Source organism: Lycium ferocissimum, chromosome 10, assembly GCF_029784015.1.
Source record: "Lycium ferocissimum isolate CSIRO_LF1 chromosome 10, AGI_CSIRO_Lferr_CH_V1, whole genome shotgun sequence".
Lineage (NCBI taxonomy): Eukaryota > Viridiplantae > Streptophyta > Magnoliopsida > Solanales > Solanaceae > Lycium > Lycium ferocissimum.
Genome location: NC_081351.1, coordinates 57720284 through 57741884, shown reverse-complemented (window position 1 = coordinate 57741884; position 21601 = coordinate 57720284). Strand labels below are relative to the sequence as shown.

Here is a 21601-nt window from a genome sequence, read left to right as displayed (position 1 = left end):
AAATTTTGGGTTTTTTGGTTCTTCAACTAACCCCGCCCTTAAGCCCAAACGCCGGGGTTGAAAATGGAAAGAAACCAAGCACTCCCCCGGGCCATCGATCCCTCGGTGCCGTAGGGTCAATGGGGAAGAGATCCAAATGTTTAAATTTCCCCGGTTCCCAACAGGGCATGGGGTGGTCGGCGTTTGTAGGGGGAGGAAGATTTAAACACTTTTTGGGCTTGAACCCGCCTAAATTCTTGGGCGGAAGAGGATGACCCCAAATATTTTGGAGAAACTTTTAAGGTTTTGGGCTAGGGTGCCCTTTTCGGGGATACGGCATATCGGGAAAATGCGCTCGAAATTTTGAGTTGGGGAAATAGCGGGGTACCAATGCTCGGCCCCTCTTGGGGAATTAGAGAGACTTTTGGAGAGATTTTCGAGAGGGTGGTTTTTTTTACTAAGTTCGAGAAGTTTGACGGGACACTATGTCGTTTGGAGTACCGAAATTTTTCCTCGGTTGGCAAGGTATCTGTATATATTCCCCGGAAAGCAAAAGTTGCGGTTGCCGGGTTTGCACCATATTAATCAGAGGCCTTTTGCTATGCCCCCTACTTCCCTTTTTTTGCCCTTTGGTTTTTTGCGGAACAACGTGGAGAATCAAACGGGTTGTGAATAACAAAAAAGAAGGCCCCTGGGGGTATCGGCCTATAAGGGGGACAAAAAAAAGGGAATTTTATTCCCCCCGGCGCTTTTCAATGCGGGTTTCGGGGCGGGACGAATCCAAAACCCAAAAAAGGGGTATGCTCGGTGGAAATCGCAATATCAGGGGGAGGTTCTGTTTGTCTCTTGTGTAAAAGGGGTCATATCGAAGGACGAAATGGCAACTTTGGGCCCGGAGGAAAACGCGCCCCTTTTTTTTTGAAAACCCCCCTGGAAATGCTAATAATTTCCTAATGCAAAAGGAGGAGGTGCGGTTGCTAACCCCGCAATGGGTCAAGCTCGACTCTGGTTTTTCGAGAGGGTGCGCTAAAGCCTCGTACGTCGCGGTCAAAGGTATTCTCACTATTTCCTCTTTTATGTGTATTCGTTGATTGATCCGGATTCGAATCTTTCTTACGTGACACCATATTTTCCCGTTGATTTTGGTGTGGCACCCGAACAATGCCCTTGATTTTGGTGTGGAACCCGAACAATTGCTAGAACCCTTTTCTGTAGGTACCCCTACCGGTGTTCCCGTTATTGCTTATAGAGTTTATAGAAACTATGTAATCGTAGTTTAAGGTCGTGAGACTACAGCCGACTTATTTGAACTAGAGATGGTAGATTTTGATGTGATTATGGGGATGGATGGCTATCCGCCTGCTAAGCCAATGTGGATTGCCGATATAAGTTAGTTTGATTCGAATTCCCTAACGAACCATTTATTGTGTGGAAAGGTGAAATTGCTAAGCCTCGAGGTAGGTTTATTTATTATCTCAAGGCTCATAAAATGATCTTGAAAGGGTGTATTTACCATCTAGTTATTGTTAATAATACTCAAGTCGTAGTGCCCAAATTTGAATCTGTTCCTATAGTTAATGAATTTCCTGAAGTGTGTTCCCAAGATCTTCCAGGTATCTCACCTGATAGAGTCATTAACTTTGGGATAGATGTTATTCTCGATACTCAACAAATCTCTATTCTGCCATATCATATGGCTCCGTACCGAGCTACGGGAATTGAAGTACCAATTGAAGCACTTGTTGGATAAAGGTTTTACTCGACCAAGTACCTCACCTTAGGGTGCTCCGGTCCTGTTTGTCAGAAAGAAGAATGGTTCTCTTAGGATGTATTTTGATTATCGTTAACTTAATAAGGTGACCATCAAGAATAGATATCCTTTTCTTAGAATAGATGACTTGTTCGACCAACTTCAGGGTGCTAAGTTCTTTTTCAAGATTGATTTGAGGTCTGGGTGCCATCGGCTGAAAATAAATGAACAGGATATTTCGAAAACAACTTTTCCTACTCGTTATGGACATTTTGAATTCCTGGTGATGTCCTTTGGTCTAACTAATGCCCTGCTGCGTTTATGGACCTGATGAATCGTATATCCAAGCCTTTTCTAGATCGTTTCATTATTGTGTTATTGATGATATCTTGGTATATTCGAAGAGTCGTGAGGAGCATGCCGCTCACTTGAGATAACCTTGACTGCTTGAGCAGAATAAACTTCATGCAAATTTTCTAAGTGTGGATTTTGGCTTAACTCTGTGGCCTTCTTAGCTCATGTAATGGCTAGCGAAGGTATCAAAGTTGATCCTCAGAAGATCGCAACACTTAAGGACTGGCCAAGACCCACGAATGCGACGGATATACGTAGCTTCTTGGGTTTGGCAAGTTACTACCGAAAATTTGTGGCAGGTTTCTCATCTATAGCTACACCACTGACAAAATTGACTCAGAAGGCTGCTAAGTTTCAATGGTCTAAAGCATGTGATAAAAGCTTTCAAGAGCTTAAGATGAGATTGACTTCGACTCTCCGTTCGACCTTACCTTCGAGCTCGTAGGGGTTATGTAGTCTATTGTGATGTCTCCAGAATTGGTTTGGGTTGTGTGTTGATGCAGAACGACAAAGTGATTGCCTATGCTTTGTGACAATTGAAGAAGCATGAAAAGAACTATCCGACTCATGACATGAAATTGGTTGTTGTGGTTTTCGCTTTAAAGATTTAGTGTTACTATTTGTATGGAGAACACTGTGACGTCGTCACCGATCACAAGAGCTTGCAATATATCTTCAAGCAGCGAGAGTTGTATCTTAGATAGAGAAGATGGTTAGAGTTATTGAAAGATTACGACTTGAACATCTTGTAGCCTCCTAGCAAGGCGAATGTGGTTGCTGAAGCTTTGAGCCGAAAATCTATGGGTACTTTAGCATATTTGCATGCTCATGAGATGCATGGGCAAGGAAATTCAAAGACTTGCCAGTCTTGGGGTCCGACTCAATGAAACTGAAAATGGTGAGTTAGTGCAAATTATGCAAGCGTGATCTAATACTGTGGAGAGAATTAAGTCTAAGCAATATGAAGATGGACTTTTGGAAAAGCTGCGAGATAGAGTGAAAATGGGTGAGTACACTTCATTCACTGTTGGTGCTGATGATAATGTCCTAAGGTTGCAAGGACGCTTATACGTCCCTGATGTTGATGGCCTCCGACAAGAGTTGATGGTGGAAGCGCATAGTTCCAAATATTTTGTGCATCCAGGATCCACGAAGATGTATAAAGATTTGAAGCACCACTATTGGTGGAAGAGCATGAAGGTAGATATCTCTAACTTCGTGGCTAAGTGTTTGAACTGTTAGCAAGGGAAGGTTGAACACCAAAGGTCTGATGGTCTGGCCCAGAACATTGAGATTCTTCAATGGAAGTGGGAGATGATTAATATGGACTTTGTTGTGGGTTTACCCCGCACAAAGGCCAGGTTTGACTCTATTTGGATGATTGTGGACAGAATCACAAAATCTGCACATTTTCTTCCGGTAAAGACGATGGATCCTACATCGAGTTATGCAAAGCTATATTTGAAGGACATAGTCAGATTACATGGGGTTCCAACGTCTATCATATCTGCCAGACGTGCTCAGTTCACAACTCATTTCTGGAAATCGTTCCAAGAAGGTCTGGGAACTCCTGTAAATTTGAGCACTTCCTTCCATCCTCAGACAGACGGGCAGGCAGAAAGGGCTATACAAACTCTCGAAGACATGTTGAGAGCTTGTGTGATTGATTTTGGAGGTCATTGGGATGAACATCTACCTCACGTAAAGTTTGCTTATAACAACAGTTATCGAGCGAGTATTCAGATGGATCCTTATGAAACACTTTATGGGAGGCGTTGTAGATTGCCAATTGAGTGATTTGAACCCACCGAAGTAGAACTATTGGATCCCGACTCAGTTCACGAAGCAATTTAGAAGGTGAATCTCATTGTGCAAGACTCAAGACAGCTCAGAGTCGACAAAAGTCTTACACGGACATGAGACGTCGTGAGCTAGAGTTTGTTATTGGTGACAATGTATTCTTGAAAGTGTCGTCAATGAAGGGAGTAATGAGATTTGATAGAAAAGGTAAACTTAGTCCTCATTTTATTTCTGCTTATGAAATTGTGAGAAGAATTGGGAAGGTGGCTTACGAGTTGAAATTACCATCCGACATGACTATGGTGCATCCTTTGTTTCACATTTCGATGTTGAGGTTGTATAAACTCGATCCTTCTCATATCTTGACTCACGAAGAGATTGAAGTCAATGAGGGGTTGTCTTATGTTGAATAACCTGTGCATATTTTAAATCGTCAAGTTAGGAGATTAAGAACTAAGAATGTAGCTTCAATTAAAGTCCTGTGGCGAAACTATAATATTGAAGAAGCGACTTAGGAGGCGGATCAGGACATGAAGAAGAGATACCCTTAAATTCTTGTGATAGTATAGACTAAAGGCGTGAATCCCTCATTTCATGCTTAGGCTTGTTAGTTGCGGCAGTCCTTGTGATGACCAATGGTTATTGTTAGGGTGCTAGCAGAGTTTTGTTACGGGATAGCTCTAGCGAATTTTTTTGAAGCTTGAGTTTTAGTGGAAAATCTTAGGTCATAACTCTCATTCGAGGATGAATGATCCTGAGAGGGGGATAATGTTACTTTTCGTAAACCTGAGATAGATGTGAACATGCTAAATGAGTATTAATGAGACATTTTAGCCATATGAAGTCCTATCGCGATGAGTTTGGATTGAAATAGTTGTTTTAAGGCACAGACAAATAGTGAGGTGTGTAAGATTCAAGAGAATGGACTAAGTTATCCCAGAGATCCAATCAAAAACAAGTATAGTACTCTCTTCCTTTCTTTTTCTCAATATGGGTCTCGTTTATAGTATAATCAAAAAATGATTTTGCAGCACTGCTATCCATCGCTTGCCTAGACTCCGTGCGAAAATTTTAGGGTGTGTTTGGTATGATTTTCTTATTTATTCTTTTATTAATTGCACTAAATATCTAGAAAAACATTTTTCTTAAAATAGGAGAATATTTTCCTTAAAAATTTGAGGTTAAATATTTTCCGGATTGATAAAAACACATCAACGCATCTCTAATCCACCCACCCCCTTATCCGCCTACTCCACCCATCCTACCCCACCCCTCCATACCCCCACCACCAGAAGTTGCACTCCGAATTCAAAAACCTCACGATATTTTGCTTTAAACATATACAAATGTTCTCAAAATGACATTTTCCAACTTGCAAAAAAAAAGATGTGAAAATCACTTATTTCCCAAAAAAATATTTTCTTCGTACCAAAAACCTCTCAAAGCCTAATTTTTTCCCTTTCATATCAATTTTATATATGTTCCAAAGTCTCGTTACTTGTTGAAGCGAAAACTTCTAGGATAGATAACTGCAGGTTCTTTACCTACGTGTATGACCAGTTATCCTTGATCAAACCCAATGTAAGGTACAGCATATTGATCCCAAAAACGCACTTCTATTTTCCGCATAGGTAACAAGCAGACATTTTTACATAATGCAACATAGAACAGCTTAGAGAAAAAAGAAAAAAAAATACTAACGAAATCTCCATCTTTCTTTTCAATATCTGTTACAAATAACTCAGGTAAAGGTGCTTATCAGAACATTCAGAACCAACTCCCACGCCCCCCCCCCCCCCCCCCCCACAACACCCCACAATCCTTAAAATGAACTCTTAGCGGCCTCACAATTTCAGTCCCATTACCCCCCTTCTACATTCGTTTGAAAAACATCACAATAGACGGCTAAATTGAGAAAAATAACTTACTTGGCCCTGCAACGACCGTTCTGACTTACTATGACTATACACTGGCTGATATCCAGAATGACGAGCCAAAAAATGCAGAACTTAAATGGAGAACAAATAAGGCAGTACTATACAATCTGGAAGGTGCTCATTACAACATCTGTGCTGCCAAAGCAGCATTCAGATCTCGTTATACAGATCAAAACATTACCAAAAGCCTGCAATGCATTGTCATGGCTGGAACCGTTGCACCAAACCAACCCTGAAATCACTCCCGCTACACCATAAAGAAACGATATTATTTTCTATGCAATGTGAAATAACTAGTAAGCCTGTAACACTATGGATAGTTGATAAACACACGTCAATCCAACCAAAGATTTTGCTCATGTAATGACCAAGCAAAAAAAAAAATATGCTCATATAATAAGAATGATCACAGCTAATAACCCCTCCCCTCTCCCCCCCCCCCCCCCCCCCCCCCCGAAACCACATCAGGGAGGTATTTTCCAACTTTGCTTCCTTTAACTCCCAACCTCTTGGTTGGAAGTAGAGTGCTCTTGCCTGGAGCAAACCTCGCTTGCCTTAACCATAAATCACTATCCCACCCTCATTACCAGGTACACAGGTAAACGTAGTCACAAAGTTGGGTTATATCCTACGGTGGAAGTTTTTTATTCAAAAGCACAATTAATCTAGTTTGCAATATCCTAAACTGATACTTCTTGGTCAAAGAAAAAAAAAAAAAAAAAACTACTTTCAGCTCTATTTCAAACAGGATAACAAAATTACATGCATTAAGTTTGGGTCCAAAACCTGTCACTTCAATCAGACACCAGATTTTGCTAACATACAGATTCAACCAAAAAAAAAAAAAGGAAAAGAGAGAAGTACCACTTCATTCCCCTCGACTTCTAGTGGAGTATAGCCAGTATACTAGTTCCTTCCAATTTCCCAAATGACAAACGGGCAAAGTACTTAACCTTGGAGCAAACTTTTGGGTCACCATCATTATTACACTTAGGTAGTTTATGTGGCATTGCATTACAATTGAGCTTGAAACATCAAAATCCTTTCAATCAAGAGACACCACATCTGCTCCTACTCTTACTCTATCCTTGCCCCCTCCATCCATCCCTCCCTCCACTTTTTCTTTAGTTTATCTTCCCAGCAGGGGTGTGGCATAGCTTCGCAGCTTACCATTACTTGGGATAACGGTGGCATTTGGGACTTGCACGCACCTAGACTACTCCAGACGTACCCGCTACTACCCACCGGCACAGGTACCAGGAAACTCTACCCACCAAGCTTTAGGCGGATGTGAAGAAACCAGCTAGTGCAAATTGACTTTGCTGGGTTTGAACCTTAGTCTCCAAGTTTTGCACCCACTTCATTGACCACTAAACCACATCTTTTTTTTTCTTTTTTTATTTTATTTTATTTTTTTTATTAAAAATACACTTAGACCACAAAGACAAAATAAAAAAGCTCTCCTCTCCCATGCAAACCCTAACCCTAACGTAGTCACATGGTGGTGCCACCTACTGGCCAGCCGTCAACGGCAGTTGGCCAGCCTTTGGATATCTCATTATCATCCCATTTCCCCACCTCTACCATCAACGACACTATCCGCTAACATCCCTACTCACCCGATCCCTCCTACTATCCCTACCACTTCATATGCTAATACTTTGAAAGATCCAGATGTTGTGCCCATGCATGAGTGTGATCCCATTCCCTTCAAAAAGATTACATACATTGATGGGATCCCTTACGTAAAATGGACATCAAGTGAAGTTGCTAGAATGGAAGTGATTGAGAATTTACAATATGCATTGTTGGCAAATTTTCATACGGGTGGCCTGAATTGGAAGAGTTGAAGACCATCATTCCAACTCAATGTGGTGCTAAAGGAAAGTGTCAGGTGGGGTTTTTCAGAAACAGGCACGTCTTAATACGATGTACTAGGTTGGAAGATTTTGGCTCAAGTCGAAGGATGGACCTCTTATCAGATGAGACCATTAATATATGATTCAAACTTTAAGATTGATGAGGAAACCACGACTGCTATGGCATGGATCTCGTTCCCTAATCTTCTACCAACTTTCTTTGTGAAACAATCATTATTCTCACTAGCTTCTGCTGTTGGAAAGCCATTACAATTGGATCATGCCACTGTTAACAAAACTAGACCAAACTGTGCTAGGGTTAAAGAGCAAGTGGATTTATTGGCATATTTTCCTAAGTTTGTGATGATGGATATAGAAGATGAAGATACTAAGGAGACTCGTAGTGTTAGAGTGAAGATTCAATATGATCATCTCCCTAAGTACTGTACTGAATGTATGTTACGAGGTCACTCTAATGATGAATGTCGAGTCCTGCATCCAGATATTGATAAACCTGCTGACCAAGGGGACAAAGATGCTGCTCAGGGTCAAGGTGATGATAAGGAGAGGATGGAAAAACCTAGGCAAGAACAAAGGAAGAAGGAGAATAGATGAGGTTATAGAGGATGGCAAAAACCTATTAAGAAGTTTCTTCCTAAGGTGTTATCTAGTGGTAAGGTGGTGACTTATCCTGGATCAAAGAATTATGTAGAATCAACTGGAGGGGAAAACAAAGCTGAGAATAGTAATCAAAATGGTGATGAGGGTAACAAGGCAAAGATTCAAGATTTAGTGGTCAGAACAGATAAGTTTGAGGTTCTATCACTAATTAATGAGGAGGAGGAATCCAGCAAAGTGAATAATGCAGCAGAAGTGGTTAATTCTAATGCAGAAAATGGTATTCAAGAAAGTGTTGAGGATCAGGTAGTGCAAACTCTTAAGTTGAGCACTAAGGATTGGGTGGACAAGAATTTCAATCAGGTGGTAGGCATTTCTGAAAGATCTCCAGCTGGTACTGATGAACAGAAGAAAGGGGAAGGGGCTACTGAAAGCTCTCCATCTGTTATAATTGAAGTGGTAGAGAAGGAGGCAATTCAAACTGTTTCAGGACCCAGTGAGGTGGAGAACGAGAAGGATCTTCAAGGAGTTGAAGAGATTGCTCAACTGGGATGTAAGGATAATACTGATGTGGGTGAGGATGATATCATAAAGGAAGCAGGTAAGAAAAAGGAAGAAAAATGTATTAATCAGCTGCCAATAGGAAAAGAAGAATCAGGTGGCATTCAACCAATTTTCCATGAGGATCAGCAGCCAGCACATGATGTTATGGTAACCTCAAGGCTAGATCTAGTTCTCTATCAAGAGGAAGAGAGTGAAGAGATGAGTAAAAATCCAGTGGTGATGGATGAATGTAATACAACAGTTTATATTGCCAATGAAGGAAAGGAGATCATAGGATTGGAAAATAGCACACATTATGATCATATTGTTGACAATGCCAGATTAAATGATGAATTGTTGGATGAAGAAACAGTATATGCAGAGAAGGAGCACATTGTTAATACAGATGATGCAGTAGAAAATTCACAAGGCAGCCAAATTGATAAAGCTTATTCTACAGGTTGTTACCCACCTGTTACAGAAGGCAATGTCTAGAAGGCTGATACTGATATGCTGGTGATGGAGGAAAATACTCAAATGATGTCTGTGCCTAAAAAAGTATCTCCTACTAAAGAATTGCATGCTTTAGTTTCTCATGATCTGAATAGTATGGATAGAACCAATGAAGGGGATTTTTTGAAGAATCAATCAGGCAAAGATTCATACTTCAACAGGATAGAAGAAGAGGATTTATTGCAGCATCAGATTGATATATCAAAAGTTGCTGATGTGATTCACAAGGAAGTCAACAAGTCTAAGAAGGGCAGGAAGAACAAGAATGGTGGAGAAATTGGGTCTGCTAAGATCCAAGGTAAGAAAACTCAAACAGGTTCCAAAGGTGATGGAGAGGTGCAACCATCTAGGATTCTTCCAAAGAGAAATGTTGCTAATAAATCTAATTTCCAATGATGAAGTCCTCCTTTTGAAATATTAGATCAGTTAATACTCAGAAGGCTTTCCATAGAGTTCAAATGCTGCACAAACATCATAAGTTTGTCCTCATAGCTTTATGGGAGCCTTTTCAACAATCAAGGCAAATTGACAGATATAAGAGAAGATTGGGTATGCAGTTTGCTAATCATAATTGTAATGGTAAGATTTGGTATTTTGTTGCTGATGGAATTGATGTGGAAGTATTAATGGACACTGAGCAACAAGTGACTATTAAGCTTCTATTTCAGGAGAGTGGTAAGCAACTAATCTCCACAATGATTTATGCAAAGTATGATTCTGCTGCAAGATTAGAGTTGTGGGATAGTATATATTCCTTGGCAAGTTCTATGAATTTACCATGGATGGTTGGTGGGGATTTTAATGTTATTTTGAATGAAGAGGGAAAAATAGGTGGTTTACCTGTTTATCCATCAGACTATGAAGACTTTGCATTTTGTGTCAATTCTTGTGAACTTGCTGAAGTAGAATTTAGAGGAAGTCCTTTTACCTGGTGGAATGGAAGAGCTGGGTAGGATTGCATATTCAAAAGATTGGACAGGATACTAGTTAATCAACAGTATCAGGACTGGTTTACCAATTTGAGCATGGAGCATCTGTCAAGAACTGGTTCAGATCATGCTCCACGTCTGCTTTCAGCAGGAGAGCAGGTTCAGCAATTTCAGAAGCATTTTAGATTTTTGAAATTCTGGTTGGATCATGAGTCATTCATGGATGCAGTGGAACAGCATTGGAGAACTGAGTTTATAGGAGATCCATTCATCACATTTAAGCTAAAAATGAAAAGTTTAAAGACTACTTGTGTAGGTGGAGTAAAGAAACATTTGGAGACTTGTTCAAACAGCTGACAATCAGAGAAGATATTGTGAAGATCAAGGAGCAACTCTTTGAGGAAGATCCATCATAAGAGAATAGAATGGTGTTGCAGAGGGCACGGGCTGAATTCAAAAGGTATCTGCATTTTGAGGAAGAGTTTTGGAGACAAAAAGCAGGCATCCAATGGTATTCAGAGGGAGATAGGAATACAAGATATTTTCATAGTCTGGTAAAAGGAAGAAGAAAGAGGTTGTTGCTTACAAGAATACAAAATGCAGATATATATAATTGAATCTAAAAAATGCTCCCAGATACATTTATCGAGACACCTCCCTAGGGTCCCTTCTGGGCCTTAGACTCCCACCCCGGTGATCATTCTGATTGCCGGAAACCTCTCTCTTCCTCCTTTTTTCTCTCTCTTCCCCCTCCAGCCACTCTCTCAGACCTCCCTCTTTCTCTTTCCTTCTTTTCTTTCTACTTTCTCTAGCCACTCCCTCAAATGGATAACACCATCTACTTTGCCGTAGGTTTCAAATCCTACGATATCATGAGATCTTCGGAAGCTACAGATGTTTGGCTCGACTGACAGAAAGAAGCAGGAACTTTATCAGGAGAACTAGTTTCAATATTAAGACGATGGAATGGATTGTTCAGGTTATGTTGGAAGCCTCAAAGGTGCATGGAAACACAGTCAGAAGATGGAAGAAGAAAGATAACCTGTCGGAGATTTTTGTATCAAGAAATTACAATAGATATGGACGTTACATCAGCATCTTAAGCCTAAGAGGAAAAAGAAGGTCAGTTCTAATCATCCCGGAACTAGCTTTCAATGTTGGATGGAAAGATATTGCAAACAAAGTGGGTAGATTCATAAAGAGCCATGCCATCCAATCAACAACTTTTTCCACCAGATTAACAGAGAAAAACATTCCCTATTCAGAGGCTGTAAGGAGCTCTAAATGGGCTAATAGGGATTTAAATGAGCCCTCACCAGTTGCTAGATCAAACCAGAAGAAAGAAGGACCTGTCCACATCGACAGTATATCCAGCCCACCCCACAATGAAGTTCTAAACAGGTGTATAGTGTGTAGCTCCCCCCCTGAAAATGCATCAGAACTACCAACGTTATCAGATTTGAGAAGATGGTCTCAAAGCACATGGAAGCAAGCACGTGGTTTAAACATTTATGAGATGGTGAACCGCTGCTTCCTCTTGGAGTTTGCCTCCAGAGAAGTGGCAGAAGAAGTAATGCTTGGCGAGTGGAGATGGAGAAAACATCAAATCAGACTTCAATGGTGGACCCCCACTATAGGAGCTATTGATTCTCGCAAAAAACCTAACTCTGTCTGGGCAAAATTCGTAGGGCTGCCCCTCCAACTATGGTCACAACAAACCTTCAAAATCATTGGGGATTTTTGTGGGGGATGGGTGGAGACGGAGGAGGAAACTCAGCTTCGTAACCATTTGAAGTGGGCTAGGGTTAAAATCAAGGAGATGGAGTTCTATCCCTATGAGATGATGATAGAAAATGGAGGAATCTTTTACACCATCCAGATCTGGGTTGAATTGCCGGCGATTTTCTCTGCCGGAGAAGAGGTTTCCTGCGTCATATCTGGTCCATCCTTCGGACCAGCGGTCTGTGAAAAATACAGCTGGGAAAGATGTACTTTAAGCAGTGAGAAAGAGACAGGTCACGCGACATCCTCACGTGCCCTTGAAGCTGCTTTTTCCTATGGGCCAGCTGACCAAATTACCCAACTCAGAAAACTCTTTGGGCCTTAACAAATTTAGGGTTTTGGCCCAAATGGATGAGGCTCCACTTAATTATAATTCTCAGCCCTTTAATGAAGCACGTGTGGAGGCACATGACTGCGTTAATAAAAATCATCAAACCGACCCACTCCTTATTGGATTAAAAGAGATCGCAATCAAATTTCTTCAAACCTATACTGCCTGGGAAGCAAAGTCGACTTCTCCAACAGAACAACCCACTCAAACCCTCCCTTCTTCTTCTTTCTCAACAGAACAACCCAATCATGTTACCGACATACAATCAACCGAACCATCAGCAAGTCATGAGGTTTTTGTTCCGGTTCCCTCACACGATACCTCTGACTTACAAACCCCCGCTCCCTTCAAGAATGCAGAATTGCAACTTATGCAAGTCCACGAGGTTGAACCAGTTTCCATCCAGTCCCAAGAGATGCATGAAGCAGAAGTCGACTTGAACTGGTTCAAAAATAATATGTTAGAATTGAGTGAAACATATGGTGCAGCTTTTGTTGGATATGAGGAAGAGGCAAAAGCTCTTTTAATGAAACTTCACAAAAGGAAAATTTCACTGGAAAATCAAGAAGCTGGAGTGCAAGTTGTGGATGCCAAAAGTAAAGCTCCCAGAAATAGAGGATTAAGCAAACATGAATTGAAGAATTTAGAGTCAGACCTTAATGAAGAGGTTGAAGGAGTGAGAAGTAGGGGGAAGTTTCTTTCATTATCTTTTAAATGAAGGTAAATATATGTTCATGGAATGTCAGGGGACTTAACAGGGTCTCAAAGAGAAACCTTGTTAAGAGTTGCATTCAAGAATGGAGGGCAGATGTCTATTGTTTCCAAGAGACTAAATTGGAGAAAGATATAGAATTTTTTGCTAAGCAATTATGGGGAATTAGATGGATGAGATGTGACTATTTAGAAGCAGAAGGCAGCAAGGGTGGCATTATCATGCTATGGGATAGCAAATTATGGACAGGGGTTTTGATTGATAAAGGAACCTTTTCAATCACATACAGTTTTACATCAACTCAACATTCTTTCAGTTGGTGTCTCACTGGCCTATATGCACCACACTCCAGAATCGATAGACAAGCATGCTGGGAAGAAATTGCAACATATAGAGGACTTTGGGAGGGACCATGGGTCGTTTGTGGTGATTTCAACACAAATAGATTCACGATAGAGAGAAGAGGCAGTTCCAGAATCACCAACTCAATGGCTGATTTTTCAGAATGGATTGAAGACATGGAGTTGTCTGATCCACCTTTGAATGGAGGGAGATTTACCTGGTTCAAGGGGGTGAATCACAATAGTGCAGCTAGGCTCGACAGGTTTCTTTACTCTACGGAGTGGGAAGAATCTTTCAGATATATCAAACAAAAAATCCTGCCAAGGGTTGACTCTGACCACACACCACTTATGCTTGAATGTGGAAACTGGGATCATCAGAAGAGTTACTTTAAATTCGAAAATTGGTGGCTTGGGGTGGAAGGCTTTATTGATATGGTCCAGCAATGGTGGTCAAATTTTGTGGTACTTGGCTGTCCAGACTATGTACTCAGCACAAAACTTAAACTCTTGAAGGGTAAGCTTAAAGAATGGAGCAAGAGCAGGTTTAGTGAGCTGCTTAATAGGAAAAACAGTCTTCTAAATGAATTGGCTGAACTGGATCACTCACAGGACAACAGGGAATTAAATGAAGATGAGATGATGATTAGGGCAACTGTTTTAGTTGAGCTGGAAGATTTGTCTAACAAAGAAGAAGACAGTTGGAGACAAAAATCAAGGGTGTTGTGGTTGAAACAGGGTGACAAAAATACCAGGTTTTTTTTCAAAGAATGGCAACAGCTCATAAGAGGTACAACACTATTGACAGACTGATTGTTAGAGGTGAAGAGGTCTTGGAACCTGAAAATATTAAGAAAGCCATGGTGGATTTCTACAAGCAATTATACTCTGAAACAGAATCATGGAGGCCAAATTTTGACTACATTGGTTGTCCAAGGATCACTCAAGAAGAACAAGATTGGCTGCAAAGACCTTTCTCTGAAGCTGAAGTGATACAGATAATTAAGCAGAGTGCTATAGACAAGGCGCCAGGCCCGGATGGCTTCACAATGGGATTCTTCAAAGCTTGTTGGGACACAATCAGAGATGACATGACGCAGACAATTCACAATTTTCACCAGAATGAATATTTTGAGAAGTCTTTAAATGCCACTTTCATTGCTTTGATCCCAAAGAAATATGGAGCAGAAGAATTAAGGGATTATAGACCAATTAGCTTAATAGGAGGAGTATACAAGATCATCTCCAAACTCATCACTGAAAGACCAAAGACTGTCATGGGCAAGCTTGTCAATGACCACCAAATGGCATTTATTAAAGGGAGGCAGATCATGGATGCAACCAGTGTTATGAAAGGCGCTCGCCTTACGCCAAAAGGCGTGAGGCGTGGCAAGGCGAGCCTGCCTCGCCATAGCCAGCTAAGGCGTGGCAGTTTCAGAAAGGCGAGGCAAGGCGAGCATGGCGAGGCGAATGCGTATGGCGAGCAAGGCGTCGCCTTTTGTTTTTTTTTTTTTTTAAAAAGAGCTATCTTTTTAAAAACATATTGAGAATAAAGAGTAAAATATTATTTCTAGGGTTTTATTTCATCACCTTTCCATAGCATCTGCGTCTCCTCCTTCTTCTTCTTTGGTTTCTTCTTCTTATTCCAACTTCTACCAGCAGCAGCAGAGCCACCTTCAGCTTCCGCCACTTTCAGGTAAGCTGCTTCTTCTTTTTCCTTCTTCTTCTTCTTCTTCTTTTTCCTTCTTTCCTTTATTTCTTCTTTCTTTTCCGGCCTGGCTGGCTTTTTCCGGCAGCAGATTAGCCTTTTTCTGGCAGATCTGACTTCTTCAAAGGCAGCCGGCCGGTTATCCAATTCCGGCAGGTTTTTTTTTTTTTTTTTTTTTAATAAATCTTGAAGAAGAATAGATGTTGCTTCGTTATAATTTGGTTAATGCTAACACTTAGGGACCTTATGACTTATTAACTATCTAGTTGGAGACTTTTAGACTTTAGTATCAACTATCAACTATCTACTTTTAGTTTTTCAATTGAAATATATGCTAGTATTTTGTTGAGTATTTGAGTTTTTGGGTATTTATATATGCATATTTAATATTTTAATTTTTTGTGTTAATTCTCGCCTCGCTCCTAAAAGGCGCTCGCCACGCCACGCCTCGCCATGAGGCGTGAGGCGAGCCCTTGTCGCCACGCCTCGCCTTTCGCCATCCTAAACACTGGATGCAACTTTGTTAGCTAATGAATTGGTTGACTCCAGGATCAAACAAAAGGTTCCTGGAATCCTATGTAAGCTTGATGTGGAAAAGGCTTTCGACCACGTGAATTGGTCTTTTCTTTTGAAGGTTTTGACTGATATGGGGTTTGGAGGGAAATGGAGGAACTGGATATTTTTTTGCATCTCAACTGTGAAGTTCTCAGTCTTAATCAATGGAAGCCCCGAAGTTTTTTTTTCACTCCAGCAGAGGGCTAAGACAAGGGGACCCTTTGTCCCCCTTTCTTTTTGTCCTAGCCATGGAAGGACTCAATCACATGCTCAGAATTGCCAATACAAACAGTTGGATCAGAGGCTTTGGAACTACAAACAACTTGGGCATCAACATGGAGATTACACATTTGCTTTATGCAGATGATTCCCTTGTTTTTTGTGAAGCAAAAGTGGCACAAATCAGACACCTCAAAGCCATTCTCACCATTTTTGAAGCTCTTTCAGGTCTTCATGTAAATTGGGATAAAAGCTGCCTTTTCCCTGTCAATCGGGTAGCTAACCTTCCAACACTAGCTATGATCCTTGGCTGCCAATTGGGATCACTTCCAACAATCTACTTAGGAATGCCACTTGGTGCTAAGAGCAAATCCATGGGGATCTGGAACGAGGTGATTGAGAGATGTGACAAGAAGCTAGCAAGGTGGAAAAGTCAGTACCTGTCTCTAGGTGGCAGATTAACTCTTATCAGTTCAGTCCTTGATGCCCTCCCCACCTACATGATGGGTTTGTTCCCCCTCCCCAAATGTGTGGTGGACAGATTAGACAAATTGAGGAGAAATTTTTTGTGGCAAGGCAACAAGGACAGAAGAAGCATGAATCTAGTAAATTGGGAAGTGGTAACTCTCAGCAAGAAGCAAGGAGGTCTGGGTATCAGGAATCTTAGTTTTCACAATCAGAGTTTACTACAAAAATGGCTATGGAGATTCAGTTTGGAAGACACTACATTATGGAGAAGATTCATTGCTCATAAATATGGTTTGTTAAACCAATGGACAACAAATGTGGTCACATCCACTTATGGGACCAGTACTTGGAGAACCATCAGGAACTACTGGCCAACTTTCAACAGCAACATTTGCATCGAAATTGGCAATGGTCTGAAAACTGCTTTCTGGGATGATGCATGGACAGGTCAAAACTCTTTGAAGAGCCTTTTCCCTGATCTCTACTTGATTAGCCTTCAACAGCAAACCAAGACCAACCAGGTATGGGACCATCAAGTATGGAATCTGCTTTTCAGGAGAGCACTAAATGACTGGGAGATTGATAGAGTAGCCGAGCTATTACAAACTTTGGAACCCTTCAAGATCACTCCAGATATACCAGACAAACCAAAATGGATGCTAAATAGTAAGGGCTTTTTCACTGTCAAGTCTGCCTACTGGAATTATAGTCATAGAACCTCCATCACAGAGATGTGGCCTTGGAAAATCAAGACCCCCCTAAAGGTCTCTTGCTTTGCTTGGCTAGTGGTTAGGAAAGCATGCCTAACACATGAAAGGCTACAAAGAAGAGGTTTTCAGATTTGCTCAAGATGTCTACTTTGTGGATTAGATGTGGAAACAAATGACCACCTTTTCATTCATTGCAAGACAACTGCAAATCTGTGGTACATGTTCTTTTGTATTCTTGGTGTTAGCTGGGCCATGCCTAAGACTACTTTTGAACTACTCAACAGTTGGCAAGGAATTGGCAACAGAAATGGAGAAGAGAACTGGTGGCAGCTAATCCCTGTTTGCATTTGGTGGATAACTTGGAAAGAGAGAAATTTAAGACTTTTTGAAGACAAAAGCAACTCCATCCATAAATTTAGGATGAATTGTCTTAGTGTCCTATATTTTTGGTGTAAACAGAACTTATTGGGGGATATAGGGGATTTGATAGATTTTATAGGCAAATTGTAATGATATAGCAGACTAGTCTTAGACTAGCTTTTGACAGCTTCACCATGGCTCTTTTTATGAGCTTGTAATTACCCCCTCAGCACTTCCAGGTGCTGCTTTTGGATATGAATACAAGATGTTACCTTTATCAAAAAAAAGAATACAAAATGCAGATGGTGAATGGGTGGATAATTTGGATGATATTGCTACTGAAGCTATTTCATTCTATCAGAATCAATTTTCTCAGGAAAGTGGTGTAGTTGATTCAAATTTACTGGATCACATTCCTGAGAGAATTTCAGAGGAACAAAATAATTTCCTATGTGCTAAGCCAACTACTGAAGAGGTTAAAAATGTTGTATTTGCATTATCAAGTGATAGTGCCTGTGGACCTGATGGTTTTTCTGGAGTTTTCTATCAAAGGTGTTGGAATATAGTTGGTGCTGATGTGTATAATGTGATCAGTAGTTTCTATGAGGGACAAACTTTACCAAAGTCAGTAACTCATACAAATCTGGTCCTCCTGCCTAAGAAAGAAATAATCAACACTTTCTCAGACTTGAGGCCAATCAGCCTCAGCAATTTCATAAACAAGATTATTTCCAGACTATTGCATGACAAGCTAGAGGTGATCCTGCCATCTCTAATATCTCCAAATCAGTCTGGATTTGTGAAGGGTAGAAATATTATTGAAAATGTGCTGCTTACTCAAGAATTGGTGGCTGATATCAGAAAGAGAGGGAAACCTGCTAATGTTATCATTAAGCTGGATATGGCAAAGGCTTATGATAGACTTTCTTGGAGATTTCTTGTGCAAGTTCTCAGAAAGATGGGATTTGCAGAAGTGTATGTAGACATGGTATGGAGATTGATTGCTAATAACTGGTATTCCATTCTCATTAATGGACAATCTTTTGGTTTTTTCCATTCTACAAGAGGGGTCAAACAGGGAGATCCTCTATCTCCTGCTCTTTTTATTCTAGCTGCTGAGGTACTGTCTATGGCTCTTAATTCATTATTTGAAAAAGACAGCTTTAGAGGATATGGAATGCCAAAGTGGAGTGCAAACTTGAATCATCTGTCATATGCAGATGATACTATCATATTTGCATCTGCAGATAAAGCATCTTTGGAGATGATTATGTCCATTTTGCATGAATATGAGAGAGAATCTGGACAAAAGATCAATGTAGACAAGAGCTTTTTCTATATGCATAAGAAGGTGGTTGTTGTGATCAGTGTTATCAAAAGCGAAAAGCGCAAAAAAGCTCTAAGGTCAGTTGGGGCTTTAAGCGCGAAGCGCAAATAAAGCGTGGGCTTTAATGAAAAAAAGCGCAATGGTGCAAAAATACAAATATATATATATGTTTAGTCCAAGATTAATAATAATAAGCATGAATAACAAATATATGGACAAAGAAAATGTAAAAATATTACGATAAAGTGAAATATCAATCATCTAGTGTCACCTCCTCAAGAGAGGCTTATTGGCAAGGAAAAGTATGTCTTAGAGCCTTGATGACGACACTGAAGCGCACATAAAGCGAGGCGAAGCGCTCAACATGTTTTGAGCCTCGCTTCAGGGCTTAAGCGCGCTTAAAGCGCGCCTTTGATAACACTGGTTGTGATGAATCAGGAGGTACAGCAAATAACAGGCTTCAACAAAGGTGAATTCCCATTTACTTATTTGGGATGTCCTATCTTTCATGCTAGAAGGCAGAAGCTGTTCTATAAAGACATGATGAAGAAAGTGAACGACAGGTTGCAGGCTTGGAAAGGTAATTACTATCATTTGGAGGGAAAGCAGTGTTGATTTCAAGTGTTTTACAAAGCATCCCAATTTATTTAATGTCTGCCATGGTGCCTCCAAAATGTGTCATTAAGGATCTGCACAAGTTATTCAACAGATTCTTTTGGCAAACTAAGGAAGAAGGAAGAAGCAAGCACTGGTCAGCATGGGAAAATGTATGTTATCCAAAGAATGAAGGAGGGTTAGGCTTCAGATCTCTTTATGATATATCCAAAGCATTGTTTGCTAAACTTTGGTGGAGATTCAGGACAAGCAGTACACTGTGGTCCAATTTCATGTGGAACAAATATTGTAAGAGGTTTAGGCCAACTGTGGTTCAGTGGAAAGGGGGATCTCAGACTTGGAAGATGATGCTGCAAGCTAGAGATGAAATGGAACATGGTATTTGGTGGGAACCTAAGAATGGATCTTCTTCAATCTGGTTTGATAATTGGTCTAAACTAGGTGCCTTGCATGATCTGGTGCCTATTCATTATCAGAATGAAGCTTTAGGAGATGATCTTGAAGAGTTGATGAGTGAAAGTCATTGGAACTAGGCAAAGTTACAAGAGATGTTACCAACTGATATTGTTGATCATGTTAGAAAGGAATTGGGACATTTTGTGAGAACAAATGAGATAGATCATAGATAAGCCATGGTGGATGCTCACAAGTTCTGGTAAGTTTACAGTTAAAAGTGCATGGGAGAAGCTGAGGAAAAGGAATCAGATATCAGTTGTTTGTGACAAATTCTGGATCAAAGGCTTGCCATACAAAATCTCATTTTTCCTATGGAGAGTTTGGTATTGGAAGCTACCTATAGATGAAGTGCTGATGAGAATGAGAATCAGCATAGTCTCAAGATGTTGGTGTTGTCAGAATCAGCAGGAAACCATGGATCATATTTTCATTACAGGTCCTTTTGCAACTACAATATGGCATTATTTTTCAACTGCAGCAGGTGTCTTGGGCCCTTTCCTACAGGTTAAGCAGACAGTCTTGTGCTGGTGGAACTTTCAAACTGCTGCAAGATTGAAACCTTTATATCAAGCAATTCCTGCTTTGGTTTTATGGCAAATTTGGAAGAGCAGGAATACCATGAGGCATGGAGGGGCTGTTTCTCAGAACAAGGTCATACATGAGATCAACAGGAACATATATATGCTAGCAAGGAAGAGATATCCTTGGCTGCAGAATATGCCAAAAAGCTGGCCTAAGATAGTTGAATTGTTAGAGAACTACAGGCTGCCATTAATTTATAAATAGGTGAAGTGGAATTTTCCAGATAGAGGATGCTTTAAATGCAACACTGATGGTGCTTCTAAAGGAAATCCAGGGCCAAGTTCAGCAGCCTTTTGTATTAGAGATAGTTCAGGAGAGTTTATATATGCTATGGCAAGGATACTAACTGAGACTACTAATCTAGTTGCTGAAGCTGTGGCCATTGAGGAGGGAATCAAGTACTGTGTTTTACATGATTTATTGCCTGTTATAGTGGAAACAGATTCCCTTACAATGCAAAAGGTCCTGGATGGTATTTGGGAGGTGCCATGGAACATTGCTTTGCCAGTGAGGAGTATACAAAGATGGATGAAGGACAAGGATGTTTCAGTGGTGCATGTGTTCAGAGAAGGAAACTGTGTGGCAGACTATTTTACTAACCTGGTTTTTGATTTTGCAGGTACAATTCAATACAATCAGTTTCAAGATATTCCAACTCATGGAAGAAGATTGATCAACATGGATAAAAGACAAATACCAAACTTCAGAGTTAGATCAACAACAAAACAGTTCTCCAACAATTATCAAGACAACAGCAGTACAGAACAACAATGAAGGTAGGGAAGGGGATGCAACTGGAAATAACTTTGTTTTGTGGTGTGTGGTATCAACCTTGGTTCATTCTACCACAAAACACTAATATTTCTGGTTGGGAAATTCATCAATGTGGAATCAGATGCAGCAAGTAACAAGCAGGAGATTCATCAGCAGCTTCTGTGCCTAAGTTCAGATTCTAAGCTAGTTAAGATCATGCATTAATAAGACAGGAACTGAACTCTACTTCATCCAGGTTTACCTGAAGTTAAATTCAAGAGATTTGATCCATTCCACCTGTGAGACTTGAGGGGGTGAAAGATGGATACAAATCAAGGTCCCTGGTCTTTTTAGTATGATGAAGGTTCATGTAATATTAATGTGGTGATCATAGCTAGAT

The 21601-nt window shown here is 40.5% G+C and overlaps 1 protein-coding gene across 3 annotated transcripts in view; it reads right to left on the bottom strand.

Annotated features, from left to right (window-relative positions):
• Positions 1-5897: 5897 nt before the first annotated feature.
• The window catches only part of LOC132034387 (ubiquitin-like domain-containing protein CIP73), a 30861-nt gene continuing 15157 nt past the window's right edge, over positions 5898-21601 (bottom strand). For all 3 annotated transcript variants that reach the window (XM_059424722.1, XM_059424721.1, XM_059424723.1), the window contains exon 16: positions 5898-6067. In XM_059424722.1, the coding sequence (XP_059280705.1) occupies positions 6059-6067 (9 nt within the window). In that variant the 3' untranslated portion in view covers positions 5898-6058. The remainder of the gene's footprint in view (positions 6068-21601) is intronic.